The following is a 19,358-nucleotide window of genomic DNA, read 5'->3' as shown; positions in this document are numbered from 1 at the left end:
TGTTCCTCTTCAATCTGAGGTTCGACGATCGGTCGAACCCTCCTTTCCAGCACCTTGGAGTAGACTTTACCAGGGAGGCTGAGAAGTGTGATACCCCGGTAATTGGCACACACTCTCTGGTCCCCCTTTTTGAACAGGGGAACCACCACCCCGGTTTGCCACTCCTTTGGCACTGTACCCGACTCCCACGCGATGTTGAATAGGCGTGTCAACCATGACAGCCCCTCAACACCCAGAGCCTTTAGCATTTCTGGCTGGATCTCATCAATCCCTGGGGCTTTGCCACTGCGGAGATGTTTGACTACCTCAGTGACCTCCACCAGGGAAATTGACGACGACACACCATCAACCTCGAGCTCTGCCTCCAACATAGAGGGCGTGTTATTCGGATTCAGGAGTTCCTCAAAGTGTTCCTTCCAACGTCCGACGACCTCCTCAGTTGAGGTCAACAGAGTCCCATCCTTACTGTACACAGCTTGGATGGTTCCCCGTTTCCCCCTCCTGAGGTGCCGGATAGTCTTCCAGAAACACTTTGGTGCCGACCGAAAGTCCTTCTCCATGGCCTCTCCGAACTTCTCCCACACCCACTGCTTAGCCTCCGACACGGCAGCCGCTGCAGCCCTTCGAGCCTGTCGGTACCCTGCAACCGAGTCAGGAGTCCTCCAGGATATCATATCCCGGAAGGCCTCCTTCTTCAGTCGGACGGCTTCCCAGACCACCGGTGTCCACCACGGTGTCCGAGGGTTACCGCCCCTTGAGGAGCCTAAGACCCTGAGGCCACAGCTAGCCACCGCAGCTTCAGCAATGGAGGCTTTGAACACCGCCCACTCCGGCTCAATGCCCCCAACCTCCACAGGAATGCCAGAAAAGCTCCGCCGGAGGTGTGAGTTGAAGATACCTAGGACGGGGGCCTCCTCCAGACGTTCCCAGTTCACCCGCACTACTCGTTTGGGCTTACCAGGTCTATCCGGAAATTTCCCCCATTCCCTGATCCAACTCACAACCAGATGGTGGTCGGTTGACAGTTCCGCCCCTCTCTTTACGTTTGCTATTATTTCTTTTAAATTTGATCCCAACATCGATGTGGAACATCAGCCAGCGCACGTCTGCATGTAAAAGAGATGCTACGGCAAAACAGGATTGGCCTTTACTCATCTTCCTCAGTCTTTCTTGACCGATTTAGACATTACGAAACGATAAACGCACAGCAGGTAGTGAACTCTGTGGTCTGAAGTCCCAGATCGGCCTGGTGTGCTTCACGTCTTCCTGGGCCAATAGCTGGAGTCTACTGCACTGAAGGAGGTGGTGAGCATCTATTTGCCTTATGACAGGGAATAGAAAGATAGAAAAAACGAAATGCAATGCTTCAAAGGGAATGTGAACAAAAACACGAAAATGAAATCCTAAAATAACAGCAGTGTTCTCCTTCAAAGGCAGAATCCTTAAGGGCAAAGGCGGCACCGGGCACAATCTAGGTTGAACATGTACCTACAATAATAAAATGTAATACAGACGATAAATATCAATATTTGGAGAAGAGAGAAAAGTCCCTTTCAAAATGACCTTGTAAAAGGACACAAACAAACACAACTACACGATATCAGCCAATCAGAGTACAACATGTGGGATACCCAGAGGTGCACGCACGCACGCACGCACACACGCACGCACGCACGCACGCACACACACACGCGATTGGAAGCAGGATTGTGAAGCAAGCGTCAGAATATTCCCATGCAGTGTTGTCTATGTTTAAAATGTAATTTTTCCAATCAACATCCTCCAACAAGTGTAGCAGGCTCCCTCAATGCCAACTGAGTGAGCCTGCTTACCTGTATCTGTCCGCTACCATAATTAGCATAGGCTAATCTTATAATAGTCCATCGAGTCAGATTGAGTCTGCTATCACAACCACTTTAGCAAGTGTGTGTGTTTGACTCCCAGCCAACAGGTTTTGGGTTTGAACCCCTAGTTGCCATTGACCAGGATGCCTAACCTGCTCATCCCTGACATCACTGTATACAGCAGTAAATATCACTGTAAGTCACTAAGCATAAGAGCTAAATGACTAAATGAAGAGTTGACAGGGGGAGTGATGTACCTTGTAGAGCAGATCTTAAACAATGTCCTCAAGACATGGATGTGTGTTCTTTGACAATTAGGATTTGATCGCTCCTTCCCCATTCATGATCTAATGAATGTGCATTCACGGCTGTCAGACCAGCGCTGAAGACGGGTGACAGTTTGGGGCTTTGCTTGTGATCTGACAGCTCCTTGTCTTTCATACTTCAATTTGTCCAATTATGCCATTACGCCGAAAAAAGGCCTACATCATTTCCAAAAATAAAGTTGCAAGGGGGAACATTAACCCGTAAATAGGTTGTCGGGAGACGGAAAGATTCATGGATTTGCACATGCAGAATGGAATGCACGCCCGACCCCCCACTGTAACGCCCCAAGGGCAAATGAACATTGGGGAACAAAGCTGTAAGTCAGTGTTGACAGCTGCTCCGCCGTGCAGCCCCAGACCGCCCTGTGCTGCCGTGGTGCAGACAAATTCACACTAAATGAAGACCACACTGCGCTCCAGACGAGTGGGGTCCAGAAGAAAATGTTGACTACCGACACACACACACACACACACACACACACACACACACACACACACACACACACACACACACACACACACACACACACACACACACACACACACACACACACACACACACACACACATATATAAACATAAACACACACAAGCCCATACACAAAAACACAAACCTACACACACATAAACATAAATACACACGCACATACCCACAAACACACGCACCCGCACAAAGACTCACCCGTAGATGCAGGAGATGTCGATGACCACGTCGATCATGTCGCAGCACAGCTCGTAGGTCTGCATGTCTACGGGGGAGCTGTCTGTGGCGATGTAGATCTTGCTGACAACGTCGAACAGGAAGGCCTTCTCGATGCCAGAATTCTGACCACCAAACATAGCCCCAAGTCAAGATTTTTCAGGACCCCGGTGACCATCCGAAGGGGGAGGGGGAATAACTAAAACAAGCCGTCCTAGTCTGAATTGTCCATGTGTATTGTGGGTATTGACCTGTTGATTCCCCCCTTATTTGAATACAATTCTAATAGCCCCAGGTGAACACAACAAACTATAGGTCATTATGTGGTCCTGGGTGGACCTCTTGTACAAACATTTGTCGCAGAGGTGTAACAGTAGGAACGGAAACAGGTGTAGCTCATTAGCTTAATTGTGGGTCTGCAGGCATGCCAGGGGCCATAATTAATGTCATGGGATACGGCCGTGTTTACCCAACGATTACACCCCTGTTATAAATGCCTAGCCATTTTTGTGTGCTATCTGTCCGTTTGTGACAAGATTGCGTCACAGTGAGTTTAGCAAGTAAAACAAGTTGTCTGCTTTTCACCCGTGCAGTTTTTCATTTTTTTATGTGGCTGTTGACAAGTAAAATCTGCGATTTGGGAAAACCCGTCTCTTCAACGTTTGAGAACAAACTGAATTATTACTAGATCGGTTATATTGTTTAATTGCTGTTCCTTAGAGTTTCCCAGTTCTACCAGTTGCCAGATGCTTTCACAAAATTCCCTCAGATATAATCATGCCAAAATATGTTAATTTTGTAGCAATAAATATTGCATCGCAGCAACAATTATTTTGTGTAGATTACATAGCTAAAACACAGCACTGTTATGTTTGAACTATACTGTTGTGAATATTTAATTCAATTAGTTTTACGGCTATGCAAATCTTCATGGAAAACAACTTGAAACACAACGTGACATAAATAATTACAGTTGTAGTATGTTAAGGTACATATCCTTTATCATCTAAATAAGGGATTGAGCAACTATTTAATAATTGTAGAAATTACTAAATGACTAAATGATCAGAACAAGAACACCACATAACATTTTAGAAAACTTTGTTCATTGTTCAATCCAGGCCCATCATCCAATAATCTTGAAAGCTAAACCCGTGCCCCTTCCCTTTCTTACTTGATGATGGCTTTGTGAAATGGTTTGCTCGAATGATTTCTTACTTAATCCGCTATTGAATTATCACTGAACAAAGGTCAGCCCCTTTTCACAGAGGCATCATCGTAAGACAAACACAGGTGTCGCTCATAACACAAATTATTCGGTCTGCTTTTTTTACGGACCAGGGCACTGGAGAGACATAGGCCCAATCCCATTTCTACCCCTTACCCCTTCCCCTTATCCCTCCCCCTTGTTTAGAAGGGGTAAGGGGGAAGGGTAAGGGGGAGGGGTAAGGGGTAGAAATGGGATTGGGCCTAGCCTCACTAGGTTAGTCTCCTAACCTAGTGCCCTGGTCCAATAAAGGAGCAGACCCATAGCTCATGTTACGTGGGAGTGTGAGGAGCGTGACTGCGGACGTGCAACAGTGCCTGGTGAGTCTGACCCTGCAACTCTTGCACATCACTGCCACCACCTGGCCACCCTGCAGCACACCCCGTCACGGCCACCCCATCTACCGCTCACTATTATCCTTTTTGAATAAAACTGCTTAGATAAAACCGTCAATCTCCCCAGATATATATAGATAAGATATCATACTTACAGATATGAAGATGTTGAGTAGGTTCTCCAGTGTGGGCAGCTGTGGGATAAGCTTCTGCACCACTTTGCTGAAAGCTTCAAATATGGAGTGGTCATAGATGCTGGTCAGATAAAAGCTGTGTGGTGGCAAAACAGATGAGATGTGAGTGAGGATAAGTCGGATGACTGAAAATGACAGACATGATGCTTTTTGCTGCGCGCGTGCGCGTGTGTGTGTGTGTGTGTGTGTGTGTGTGTGTGTGTGTGTGTGTGTGTGTGTGTGTGTGTGTGTGTGTGTGCAGGACTTAAGTACTGCATTTTATCTAAATGAATGCTGTGTATTATGTAAATCATTCATAGGGATGGTTTTACAAATAGCGTGCCGTGTTTGCATGCATGTACACACAGTTAATCCGTGACATGTTGGTGTGTGCGTGTGATGTTAGAGATAGGAGGGGGTTTTCTATCAATGACACTGGATCAAAATGTCTCTTGTAAATGCATTTGAATCTGCCTCCCTGCATGATGCCGACTCAGATCCCCATGTTGGTGTCTAAACCCCCCGTTCCTCTCCTTGTAGTACTGCGTTCTGCTCCCCCCCCCCCGTCATTACTCTCTAAACACATCAGTAGTCACCACCAGGTCTGCAAGACACCTCTACCAGGTGGAGGTGAATAGGAAGAAATATACTGTTAAATGGATTGCATACCTAGAGTGAAAAAATGAGATAAAGTAGTAAAAAAATAAAACAGTGAGCGAGGCCTTAGCTTATTTTCCTCACGCTCTCTCTCGCTAGTGGTGAAGAGATAGCAAGAGGTCAAAGAGTTCAAATGTTTCTGGAAAACATGATGTAGTTATCGTGTTTTTATATAATCAATAAAACAATGTAAAAGGAACAGGAATCAACGGAATCTGCAGGCAAGATTTGCGTAGGATGATACATCCAAGTGGAATACGGATGATATGATGGTTTATGATTATCATCAATACTGAAATTCTATCGTTAAAGTCACAATCTGTAACATTAAACGCCTCCCAGTGAGTAGGCGGAAGAATTTCAAAATAAAAAAAACCTCAATAACCATGACTGTTCACTCCTACTGTCTTGCTTACTCCCTGTGCAGCAGTGAGGTGTGAACTAGCGTAGCTCGGCTGGCGGGGCAGTGTGGTGGGAGGGGCTTTGGGAGTGCATTTCTTTATTTATAGAATATATCGGTTAGGATGTGATTTCATTTATAACATCATTGAAGTTACTATTCTTCAACTTTTACTACATATACGTCCAGGTTATTTTAAGCTTGGAGCTAGTTGAAATGTAACACATTGCGAAATGTAATAAATGCAGAAAGAGATTTCATCCACCGGAGTAATGACAAGCTGTTTGTAGTCCCTTCTCCAGTTTGGACTGTTTGCTAAGATTGTGCCCAGTTAGTAAGTCGTTTTGGTTCAAACCACTAAATCTAAGTATGCAATCCAAATCGCATACCACTTCTTTTAACTTGTAGTAGGTACTGTAGCTGCCCTAACAAAGCCCGTACTGTTGCACGCAGTATGCATACAATCAGGACATACTACAGGTAACTTCACTGATGGTGTAGTACAGAGATCGGATGTAGTACAACATCAGGGGTATTTTGGCATACTGCCTTTTCCATACCATGTATTAGGACATACTAAATCAATTCTGGCATTCTAAATAGTTTGGTAGCATGGGTGTTGGAACACAGGCTCTAAAACACCCAAATGTAATTTAAATAAGAAACGGGTAGCACCCCCATTTTGTGCAATATGCAGAAACACGAGAATTTTTCGAAGAAAAATGATTTTTTTCCTTATTAAGCACGGTTTTTCCCTGAAGTTTGGTTTTTCCCCATCAAGCAGTTTTTCTGGGCCGCCCGGGTTCAAAGGAAACGCTGCAGTTCCGTTGAACCAGAAGCAGAAGCGGAGGGGCCGCTCACCTTAGATGAATCCTCTCAAGCCGTGCGTCGGCCAGGTCATCGCCGGCCCGCTTGCGGATGTCCCCCTGCTTCTCGATCTTGTGGTCGTCGGACAGGCCGTCCACCTTGTGTATGAACACCTCGAAGTGGATGTCCGGGTTGACCTTGTATGCCCGGGTCACAGTCAGGTGCAGTCTGCTCAGCGCCTCCACATAGTCGTCCTACAGAGAACATCGGGGGGGGGGGGGGGGGGGGGGGTTGTAAGTCGCTTTGGATAAAAGCGTCAGCAAAATCCCCTAAATGTAAATGCAACGGCATAACTTTAAATGATTAACCCTAAAACTAATTGGTAGCTGAAGTCATAGTCATAATGATCATTGTCATTATGTTACAAATAAACATTACAATAATTAGCATGCTGTTGATGCCATACCAAGGTTAATGGCAACATAAAAGGCAAACAATGAATGATAAATATCAAATTATTCTTGTCCATTTTCTACTGATCATTATCATAAGTAGTAGTAGTAGGAGCTTAATTATTATCATTAAAGGGGACCTATTATGCTTTTCGACTTTTATGACCTATAAACGTTGTTATAATGATTGATAGTCATGTTTAACGGACCATGCACAAAAAACGATGTAGATTTTCGGGAAACTCTTCCTCTTATCTGGGCGCTTTCAGCCTTCTCTGTCAACGCTCCGTTTCGTCCTTCTCCGCCCCCTCGCCCCCCTCCTGCCAACCCAACTCCGTTGTAATTGGTTACCTTCCTTGGAGCGTGCGAGCGGGCAGATTTGACCAGGCATATGGGGGATATGCAGGAGTACGTCTACGTAGATGTTTCCCGGAAATGTGAACAAGTGAATCGCAATCGTTGTCCCGAGTGTTTAGCGCTCTGCACAGCCACCCCAGACTGTCAGCAGGGAATACGTCGAAATGTATGTACGTCATTATTTGACACTTTAGTATGGTTAAACATGACTATCAATCATTATAACAACGTTTATAGGTCATAAAAGTCGAAAAAGCATAATAGGTCCCCTTTAATGTTTATGAATCCTATTCTATTATTGTCTTCGATGTGGTTGTGGTAACCGTAAATTTGCAACAAAATGTACATTTGTTTATGATAACATAAAATGTTTGCTTTGAAAATATAAGTGATATATTTTCATGCAAATTAAACCCTTAAAATGAGTATCAGGAGAGAAAGAGAAACACACACAAACAATACCACCCAAAGCAATGTGCACCACTAACTTAGTGTTAATGTGAACATTTGGAGGTGATGTACTGCAGCTTATTCCCCAGCACACATACACAGCACAACAGAACCCGACGCACATCTGCGCACAACAACTTGACACACTCTCCTCTGGCTCTTGACTTACGGCCCCTTTGGGCCCCCTGCAGCGAACTGAGGGAATTTCTGAGTGACTTCGCAGCAAGGTTTCTTATCAAAAGAACTGTGTGTGTGTGTGTGTGTGTGTGTGTGTGTGTGTGTGTGTGTGTGTGTGTGTGTGTGTGTGTGTGTGTGTGTGTGTGTGTGTGTGTGTGTGTGGTGGAGAAGGGTGAGGCGATAGATGGATGGATGGGGGGGTACAGAGCAGCCTCAAGGCTTCACTGCAACTCTGAAGGGAGCTGCAGTGTCTAACATTCAAACCTATTTCATGGGAGAGTGCAGACAGCAAATAACAAGACACACACACACATATTAGCTAATACAGACACGCAGTCACGAACACACACACACACACACACACACACACACACACACACACACACACACACACACACACACACACACACACACACACACACACACACACACACACACACACACACACACACACACACACACACACACAAACAGTTCTGATCATGTTGGTATTTTTTATAGCTTCGAGCTATAAAATAAAAACACAACATTTTCTGTGTGGATTCAGTTACAGCCAGTGATGAAATATACATTACACTGAAAATATAATTGTTTTCTTCAGTGAGCCATAGGCTCAATCACCACTGCTTTATCAGTGATAGATTACTACTTACTTGACAGACATATCTACATGAAAATCTCAGAGATTACCATATTAATGTAAGATGATATCATAATTGTGATATATGTGGGGTCGGCTTGGCTAAGGATCGGCTTGCCTTGTAACAGGAAGTTGCTAGTTTGATCCCCGGCTCCTCCTAGCTGAGTGTCGAAGTGTCCCTGAGCAAGACATCTAACCCTTGCTGCTCCTGACAAGCTGGCTGTCGTCTTGCATGGTTGACATTCCGTCGATGTGTGAATGTGTTCATGAACCGTTGTAAGTCGCTTCAGATAAAAGCGTCTGCTAGATTCCCTAAATAAAAAAGGAATATTAAATTAAGTTATCTCACCCTAGCCAAGCCTAATAATCATACATTTATGGGAGTTATTTGATCAGAGTATGCATGCATCTTTTACTTGCTGTGAATGGTCCATCTCAGCTCCATTTATCTTTAAGTAATTATGTGGTCCATTTTCACATTGTAAGGATCTAGCGGTTTCTTAATATACATTAAGCCTTGCTAAGCATTTGTTAAGCAGCAAAACCTGTGCTTAATGAAGAAAAAAATTATTTGTCTTTAAATAATTCTCTTGTGCTTCCGCAGATTGCTCGGACAGATGGTAATCTTCAGCTTTGCAAAATGTTGGGGTACAACCTGTTTCTTTATGGACATTACTTTTTTTTATTAGGCGTTTTAGAGCTGCAAGATGTTTTCTCCGACCAGTCAAGTGGGAGCAGTTACCAAAGAGATAGACAGCAAATTGTCGAAACCACGAGTGATGGTTTGTTGTCCAGGCCTTCATGTACAAATGCGTCACATCCCCATGCTGTGCCCTGCCTTTGTTCCGATTCAACGATTCCTATACCTTATATTTATATATTAATATGATTCGCAGCCATATATAACACATCCAAAAGCGATACAAACAGGTGCCACGGGGATGCTACGTCTCCGCTGATTCTCCAAGATTGTGAAATAATGGATGTGGTACAAATCTAAAATGAATGTACGTATGTGCGCGCATATCGAGCGGGGATCTCTGGGAAACCGACCACCAACTGTCATCAGGCTGAAACGGCTGTGAGTGTGTTGTGCCTTCCCTGTAACAAATGAGTTTTTCAAACGTAGACGCACTTGGAATTCAACTTTTTTGATGCATCTCTTGTAAACAGCCTATCTCTTGCTTTCCTCTACTTTGTCACCTGCGAGTCGATGACGAAGATGAGCGCGCCGGTGCCCCTGAAGATCATCTCGTAGTCGAAGGTGGGGTCGAAGAAGTCAATCTGCCCGGGGAAGTCCCAGATCTGGAAGCTGACGAAGGAGCTGCTGGAGACGTCCTCGCGGCAGATCTTGTTGGTGCTCTCCAGGAACAGCGTCTCGTTGGGGGACATCTTATGGAACACCACCTTCTGGATGGACGACTTGCCACTCCGCCGCAGCCCCATCAGCAGCACACGGGGCTTCACCTCCCCGCTCAGCCCCTCGTTGAAGCCCAGCACTAGAGAGAGAGAGAGAGAGAGAGAGAGAGAGAGAGAGAGAGAGAGAGAGAGAGAGAGAGAGAGAGAGAGAGAGAGAGAGAGAGAGAGAGATCGCCGTTTGTTTCTGCCGTTATTATAAAGAGCTCTGAGTTCTTTGTCTCTGAATTGTGACCGCATTGTTTGATTGTTTGGATGAGCCTAGTCTATGTGTTTAGCTCTATGGTTTGCTTTCCATTTGTTTAGACCAGGGGTTCTCAAAGTTTTGACAGCTGAGGGCCAAATCAGGAACCCAAAATTTGATTAAGGGCCGCCAAAGGAAAAAATATCTGGCGGGAAACGCCATCAGCATCCCAGTGTTAAAAAAACACATTGCACCGTGGACCACTAGGAGTTAGGTCAAGTGAGGTCTAAATCACAAAGCTGAGGTTCATCCTTTCAAAGTAATGTACAGTCGGATTAAAACTAACAAATGTAACAGGATTTAATTGAAAGCTAGAGAGTCGCCTTTTCTCTTTATATTTATTTATTTTTGTTTAAATGAATATTGATATAATAATTTACATTTACATTTAGCAGACGCTATTATCCAAAGCGACTTACAATAAGTACATTTGTCATAAGAAGTGCAACAATATATCGCTGTATGGTAAGGATGTTCATAGAACCAAATGCAAGTACAAATAATAAATAATCTTTATTATTATTTTTTTTTACTGACATCTATATGTCATTGCGGGCCACCAGGAATGTTTCTGCGTCCGCCATTGGCCGGCGGGCCGCACTTTGAGAACCAATGATTTAGACAAATCATGTTGTAGGGGGCAGGGTCCGATTACGCTTAACAGGTAAACAGAAACTCAGCCAGCAGTAGTAAACTGTTATAAAAGTGTCTGTAAAGGGTTGAAATCAACACCTTGTAGGTTTGCAACTGTAGAAATGTATTAAAATCCCCTCAGAAAGCTTCATCCACCTGCGCCAATGAGTTTTTGGTAGAAACAAAACTGGGAACCAGGCCGACTTTGTGCCGTCTCCCCTCAGAATTTCTTCTATTACATGAATGGACTGCTGGATTCGAGATTACCAGCCAATTAATATGAATCAAAATTTCCTTTGAATTCAAATATTTCAAAGAAGTCGTTGTTTAAACATTACAGTATAAATTGATGACCCATGAATCAAAGTATATAAATAGTAACAGAACTCTTGTGCACACATCATAGATAATGTTAAAATATATAGATAACAAACTAAGCTTTATTTTGTTGTAGTGGTTATCTTTAAAACAAAACATACTCCAATGTTGTCATTATGCCTTCATGATCAGGACCGATCTCTGTCCTAAGTAAACCTTAGAGAGACAAATGGAGAGATCCATACCAAAGGTTATAGTACAGGTATATATATATATATATATTAGAGGTGGGCATAGATTAATTTTTTTAATCTAGATTAATCTAGATTAATCTTGAAATTAATCTAGATTAATCTAGATTAAAATGGCTCATTTGAATTCTGCCGAAGGCATTCATAATATATGTGTGCTACCTAAATAATTAGACCAGGGGCTCATCTCCTGTTTCCAAAATGCATCACAAACTGCTAGAGAAAGCTGTTCTACTATAATTGGTGATGAAAATAAATAATGTTCAATAAGATGCACTTGTGTTTATGAACTGTTTATTCAGTTAAACATGAATTTAACACACTGCGTCCACACACACACATTGCGTCCACACACACGCTGGGTACACACACACACACACACACATTGCGTCCACACACATGGGTACACACACACACACACAAATACCCAAATAGAACAGGCCCACAAATAGAACAGGCACACACACACACACACACACACACACACACACACACACACACACACACACACACACACACACACACACACACACACACACACACCTTATTAATCACAGATTCAATCAAAATTTGAACACACATTTGCTTGAAATTTGGTTCAACTTAAACATGTTTGTTGAAATTGAATGAACTACTTTTGCTGTGTAACTTGGCTTGTTCGCCTACATTTGACTGGGTGGTAGCTTTTGTGTAGTGAAGCTTTATTTACGGTAGAGTAACTGATAGCTTAGCTCAGTACAATTTCCAAGTAGTAGTAACACTGTTAAAATTAAATAACGTAGCCTACCTAGAGCGAAGGAGATAAGTTCCCAGCTGGCATCGATGAGGTGTACAGTAACGCCGAGGTAGTTTTCATTCTTGACAGATGTCCAATGGTCCCCAGTCAGTGCTACACACGTCGCCTCTACCAGCTTCTCATCTTTTGCGGCTTTCTATGCGGCGTGCTGGTCATGTATTCTTCTCATGATAGTTCGCCTCGCAGGTAGTTTGTATGATGGGTCACCTGTGGCCGCCTGGAGAACAAGCTCGAGCCCATCATCTTCAACCACGCTGATGGGCCGGCAGCTGGTGGCAATCCACTGAGCGAGGAGCTTAGTTAGCTTTTCTGATAGAGCTGTGCTGACGGGCTTGCCTCGGTTGTACTCAAACATAGTAGTTTGACGAGCACTACTCTTCGCCGGCGCTACAGCAGTGCTTGGCCCGGCATGTTCCGCATTAGCTAAGGGATGCTTTGCGTTCAGATGGTACTTCAGACTGGAAGAACTCCTACAGTAAACGAATTCCGCATTGCACAAGGTGCAAACAACCTTGGTTTTGTCAAGGTTTCCATTGGGAAGCTTCTTAAAAATAAATTTTCCGTTTAGCAAACACGGCGGCTTCCATGTCGTCAGCACGTCACGTTTGATGTGGTGATTTCACAGTAGGCATACACAGGTTCGAAGTCTGACTCATTCTCGCCCCCTAGTGCAATTCGCCAAGTTTTTCACCCAACTTTGAGAATAGATTAACGGCGATATTTTTTTTTATCGCCGATAAAGAGTCTCGCGTTAACGCGAGCGTTAACGCCGATAACGGCCCACCACTAATATATATATATATATAAATATTTTTTAGGAATGTAAAATTGCAGTTATAGAGACATGAAAGAATCTGTCAACATCATTCGGTGTGTTCTGCTGGGTTTCACTTGGTGTGCAGGGAGCAGACAGACACACAGGCATATAAATCTATTTTCGTTGGCCTATATCGTGAGCCAACATCTAACATCGCGGCACAATATCCGCCCAATGCAGAGTACGACGTCAACAACGCACTCCAGGACCATAAGGGTACATTCAGACGTCCAGTCGTCCTACGTCACGGTGCATACCGTTGTTCACACACCACGACACTAGGATAGAACTACACAAAAACTGACGATACAAAGGCAGGCATCGATACATAATAACAAGGAATAGTCATTTAGCGCATTTCGCTACAGTACAGCGCGCTGTGATCGCGTTAGACACTATCTTGCCGATAGTGTCGCCGATAGTGTACTCTCTCGTCGACAGAGACTATCTAGCCAAAAGTGTGCCCTCTCGTCGCCAGAGAGACTATGTAGCCGACAGAGTGCCCTGTCATCGCCAGCCAATGGACTCCTGTTGCCCTTCTTGTCTTACAGAACGTCCACCCACCTCCGTCCTCCGAGCCCCACTCGGGGTTTCCCTCCGTCAACGCGCTGAAGTCGTCGTCATCGTCATCGTCGTAGCATCCCATGGCCATGTCCTCGTTGTCGTCCTCCTTCTCCTCCGCTTCCCCGCAACAGTTCGAAACTCCTTCGCTTGTCATGGCAAATGTTTTTGAAGTGGCATGCACCGCCTGGCCAACTTTCCAACATTGCCATCTGATACGCGCGAGCCATGACTCGTCGTGACCTTTGACCTTTCTTCTCTGCCGCCTCCGCGAGGGAGGCAGTCCTCGAGCGGGACGACTTCAGCAGAACACTGGGACGATTCACACACATGTCGCCTTCTGCAGGGAACCCCGTTCACGGTAAATGTCACGTACATGTCGAATTGAAGTTTAATATTGTAAAAAATAAAGATGAAAAAAAAGTTACGCACTGAATGGTCGGATAATATCATGATTCCAATCGGTGTTTTGTTTTGATGCGCCAAATTTTAGCCGACGTATTTACGGGCGCAGTGTTTCAGAACCATGGACAGGGCATGGGCGTGTCACCTATAGGTGCTCTTTGGGTGCAACACCGTGCACGCATATACCGATAAAAACATATTGTGGCGACTCCTCCGGGGACGCGCAGGGGATCCTGGGAGTTGGTGTTGATGTTGACAAAAGGGGCTTTTGTCGTCCTTGTTTTGTTATTAGGTTAAGTGGGGTTAATGGGTTAATGGGTGTTATTTGGTTGTGTGTATTTGTGTGTTGTTCAATGTTAACATGTGTGTTTATCGTTGCCGCCACCGTCACTGACTATGACATGTTTGTTCGTTGGGTGTGCTGTTTCCTTGTGCGTTGTTGGTGTTGAATAAAAGTAGCCTGCAGTCGTGCGGTGTATGGGACGCAGTGCTACAGTTGACTAATCCTGACTCCGTGTGTACTTCTTGGCCGCTGCTACAATATAATGATCCAAAATACCAACATAATAAATGTTGATGAAAATAAAAATATAGACCTAGAATACTACTTAATAGATTATTCATAGTTCTAAGTATTTCAAATATTGATAACCAAGCCATTTCTTGATTATAATGTGACAGTGGTTGATTCAGTTTCCTTCGGATTAGAGGCTAGGTGTCAGGCTCAGCTAGGTGTCTATGACACCAACATGTTGAAAAGTCAAAGGGAAGTGACTTTCAATCAAAGACAATGAGGGGTCAAATTATTAGTATCCTATTTTTAATTAAATCAAAACCATGTACATTAATGTGTTGTACGCTGCAAAATAAAAAACAGAATTGGCCTAGGGGAGAGTGGGGTAATTTGTACCAAGGGGCAAGTAGTGCCACCACTGATTTCTAGAAAACCATAGAAGTTGGTCATGTGACCACATATTTTTGAAGGGGCATCCATTTCACTCAACCTGCAAAGAAGGGAGACACATGGCTTGAGAGGTAGGCACATTTAAGTTTAAAAAAAAAAAGTTTTGCCCTCAAAAGTAACATTTCTATGATTAAGGTTTTTTGATTGCTGTGTTATTGTGAACAATTATAGACAACTTTGAAAAACAGTTCACACATGTTTTAGTGCTTGAGTAAGCTACAGCATGAGTCAATACAGTTAGCATGATGCTTGCTCAAAACAGCTGGGGGATGCGTTTTTTTCAAAATGTTGGGTCTGGGGTAATTTGTGCCATAGGGCCTGGGTTAAGTTGTGCCAATGGCAGAACTTACCCCAACTTATGATTTTTCTACTATATATTACTTTATTGTATTTTATTGTTATTGTACATTGTATTCTTACATTTCAGCACTAAAACTATGTGATATTCTTAGACCATCATGCCACGCAAATACAAATGGAAGACGGACAGGGTTTCACCTCCTCTTGAGAGATGGAAAGAGCAGTGAAAGAGGTGCAAGAGGGGAAGACCATGCATCAGGTTGGAAAGGAGATGAAGATCTGCAGGATGACCATAAAAAGATGTGTGATGAATCTGCTCACTTAGGTGTGCAGAAGTCTCCAGAAGTCATTCTTCCCTTGCCAAAAGCCACAGAAAGAAAGAACAAAATTGTAAAAAAGAAAGTGAAAAATAGAATTATAACCGACACACCTGAGAATATGTAGTTGGAGAAGGCTCAAAGAAAAATAAGGTGGAAAAAGGAAAAAAAAAGAATGAAAGAGAGAAGAAAAAGAACCAAGAAGAAAACAACGTGTACAGTAACTCAGAAGAAAACCCCACCACCAATGATGAGGAAGAAGATTGCCTGGAGAAGACGCACAGCAGAGAAAAGAAACAGGCTGAAAATAAGAAAAGGAGTGGAAATAAGTTTGGGGGCCTGAAAGGGTCAAAACCAACCAAACCCAAAGAGAAAGTACTCCAGTAGCTCAGAAGAGAGTGACTTTCCGATTCCACTTGTGTGTGATGCCACTGAATATGAGAGTTCAGGGGCCGTATTCACAAAGGATTTTAGGGCTAAAAGTAGGTCCTAACTGGCGAATTTAGGAGTAACTCCTAAAAAGAATGGGTGTGTCACTCTTAAATTTAGGACTCCTAACTTTTTTCACTAAGAGCAATTCACAAAGTATTTTATGCCTAAAATTAGCACCTAAGTCTAGGAGAGCTTAAAAGTCCTCAAGAGGACTACTAACTCAGTAAGACCTATTCACAAAGAATTGTAAAATGGCTGCGAGACGAAATGTTTTGGAGACAATGGAAGACTGTGTCAATGAAGAGATATAGGCTAAATCGTGAGGGTATTAAACTTGTTGTGGAGTTAGTGCAGGATGCAATAACATCCCCGACTAACAGGAATAATCTGATTAGTCCCGAAATAAAATGTTTGGCAACACTACGTTATTTTGCAACAGGGAAAATGCAACTTTGCAATGCCGACGATTTAGGAATATCGCAACCATCAGTCAGCCGTGCCATAAACCAAACTATCACGCGCTCTCTAGACCACATATCAACCAACAGTTTATCTGGTTTCCTTTGGACATTCAACAATTACACAGGATCAAAGCCAACTTCATGGCAATTGCAGGTATGCCCGTTGTGGTCGGTGCTATTGACGGGATGCACATAAAAAGAATTGCGCCATCAAAAGATGAGGACGGGTTCGTCAATAAGAAGAAAGTGCATTCCATCAACACGCAGGTTTTTTTTAATGCAAATTTAACCATAGCCTACTGGATGTTGTTGCAAAGTGGCCTGGAGCTACCCATGATTCGCGCATTTTAATGGAGAGCGGTCTGAGGCAGCTTTTTGAGAGGCACCATGTACCAGTTGTGTGTCACTTGCTGGGTGACAGTGGCTATCCCTGCAAGACGTGGCTCTTGACACCCTACCTCAATCCTCAACCGGGAGCACAGTTAAAGTATAACATGTAGGTGATTACGCAGATTACGCTTAGTCCTATCCTATGCGTAAAACAAATCGTATTGGCTCTTTGACACCTTTTATTTGTTGAATTTATATTTATTATTGTATACTGTTTTCCTCCATCTATGTTAGAGCACACAAACATACACGAAATGTTGTGGAGAGAGGAATTTGGCAGATGAAACGTCGGTTTCATGTCCTCCACGGCGAAATACGCCTCACCCCAGAGAGGGCAAGCACAGTCATCACTGTATGTGCCATTCTAAACAACCTCTGCAAGCGGAGGAACATTCCACAGCCAGACGATGATGATGATGATGATGACGACGTCGAAGAGGACGATGACCACGATGGTGATGATGGCGATCAACATGACAATGAATTTGGACGTGTGGAACTGAGTGGACTGGCATTTAGGGATCACTTTGTGAATACACATTTTAGGTAAACAGCTTGGCACAAATCAGTCAACACACATTTGTGTAGTTCATAACATTTATTTTCTTTCAATTTTTTCAATTGTACGTATTTTTATTGTTTGCTTTTTCTCTCTCTCTCTCTCTCTTGAACGTGCAGGCTACAACGTCATTATCGTGGTCTGCACAAACTTGTCATCATGCGTGTATTCTGCTAACTGCACCATAGTTACTTAATAGGAATTCATTTTTAGCCTAGGCTATTTCCTTGTTTTTTGGTGATTTAGTGGGCTCGTCTGAACAACCAATAACCGCACTGCTTCTAAACTCGTGCACGAGAATCGACGTAATCCATAGCAACGGCGCGTCACTCTTAGTTCACTCTTTGTGATTCATCCTTAGTAAGAGTAGGTCTCAGCGGCTTTGTGAATAACTTTTAAGAAAAAACTCCTACGTAAAATGTGAGCGCGAGTTAGGAGCACTCCTAGCGGTAAGATAAAATGCTTTGTGAATACGGCCCCAGAAGTCCAGAGTGTTGAAGATGATGGTGACAAGGATCTGTCTGCTGGTGTCTTCGTCATTGTGGAAAGAATTGTTTGCAGAAAGAAAATCGAAATCCTATGACTGTGTTGGAATGGTGGAGAATGTTGAAGGTGACGAGAAAAGATCAGTGCAAAGTTTCTGAAGCAAAGTTGTAAGAGGTCTGTTGATGGAAAGCCCATCTTCACATTTAGCGAGAATGATGAGGGAGTCATCCCTAGAGATGATGTGCTCAAGAAACTACCCACACCACAAAAACTTGGTGGTACAGCCAGAAGGGAGCATACATTTACAATCCCCTGCAGCATTGACACGTGGGATGTTCAGTAGTAGGCCGAATCTGGGAAGAGATTCAGATGCAGATGATTAAATGCTCATTTTGGCCTATGTATTCATTTGGCGCTAGGCCTTTTTTAAGCAAATTGGCCGTTGATGTCGTAAACTATCTTTATGTAAACCACCCACACCACAAAACTTGGTGGTACTGCCAGAAAGGAGCAGAAGTTCATATTTCCCTGTTGCATTGACAAGTAGGATGTGAAGTTGTAAGGCCAGTAGCCTGGATCTGTGAAGTGTAAGACTCAATTAGGTGTTCATGTGACAGTATAGGCCTTGTTATAGCAAAGTGGCCTTTGATGTTGTTAAAACTTTAAATAAAAGTAAACAAGTAATTTGTATTGAATTTGTCTTGCTTTTATATAGAATTATCATTTGTGATACTAAAATGATCTGTTTTACTTCAATTATCAATGGCACAATTTACCCCAGTGTATTAATGGCACAACTTACCCCGTACCGGGGGCAAGTTGTGCCACAAAAACACTTTTTTTTTTTCTAAAGCTGTATTTCTCGAACAGTTTGTTTAAGATCCAAAGTAATTGTTCCCAGGGATGCACAACATCCTAAACTATATCTTAGCTGGAGGCATGACTGTTATCCCCTTCCTTTAAGGGCACTTTAAGTAATAATTGGCAATGCTTACCTTACCCCACTCTCCCCTACCTATCAAAGTTAGTAAACGCCCTGTAGTCAGGCAGATAGGTGTATCCATACATAATAATTGTGGGTTTATACTTGCAAGCATGAAATTTGGCACAGACACTCACCCACATGTCGCCTGCTGCAGGGAACCCCGTTCACGGTAAATGTCACGTAATGAATAATTCCAGATATGGAGCCACCGTGAAAACGTCCTATGGTAGCTGGGCAGCCATTTTACAAAATGGCAGTTTGGACAGCAAATATGTTTTACCGGACAACACAATGCTTCGTTATGTTCTAATGAAATTACTCAAGATACACATATAGGCCGTCATTTCAATCACCAAATGATCACAACTTCAGGGCTTAAGTGAATTCCCCCTTAAGAGCTCCACATAGGGGGGATTTTTTAAAAGTTTAGGGGGGATG

The 19,358-nt window shown here is 43.4% G+C and overlaps 1 protein-coding gene across 1 annotated transcript in view; it reads right to left on the bottom strand.

The window, feature by feature from the left end:
* Positions 1 to 13,935, bottom strand: part of rragd (ras-related GTP binding D) — a 50,871-nt gene extending 36,936 nt beyond the window's left edge. Inside the window, exons 1-5 of the mRNA XM_060051839.1 lie at positions 13,625 to 13,935; positions 9,789 to 10,084; positions 6,564 to 6,763; positions 4,628 to 4,742; positions 2,853 to 2,995 (exon numbers count right to left, since the gene is read on the bottom strand). Coding sequence (XP_059907822.1) covers positions 2,853 to 2,995; positions 4,628 to 4,742; positions 6,564 to 6,763; positions 9,789 to 10,084; positions 13,625 to 13,778 — 908 coding nt within the window. The 5' untranslated portion in view covers positions 13,779 to 13,935. The remainder of the gene's footprint in view (positions 1 to 2,852; positions 2,996 to 4,627; positions 4,743 to 6,563; positions 6,764 to 9,788; positions 10,085 to 13,624) is intronic.
* Between the last annotated feature and the right edge of the window lie 5,423 nt (positions 13,936 to 19,358).

The sequence above is a fragment of the Gadus macrocephalus genome, chromosome 5 (genome assembly GCF_031168955.1).
Source record: "Gadus macrocephalus chromosome 5, ASM3116895v1".
In the NCBI taxonomy this organism is placed as follows: domain Eukaryota; kingdom Metazoa; phylum Chordata; class Actinopteri; order Gadiformes; family Gadidae; genus Gadus; species Gadus macrocephalus.
Note: the sequence above shows the minus strand (reverse complement) of the source record. Positions and strands in the feature narration are given on the sequence as shown.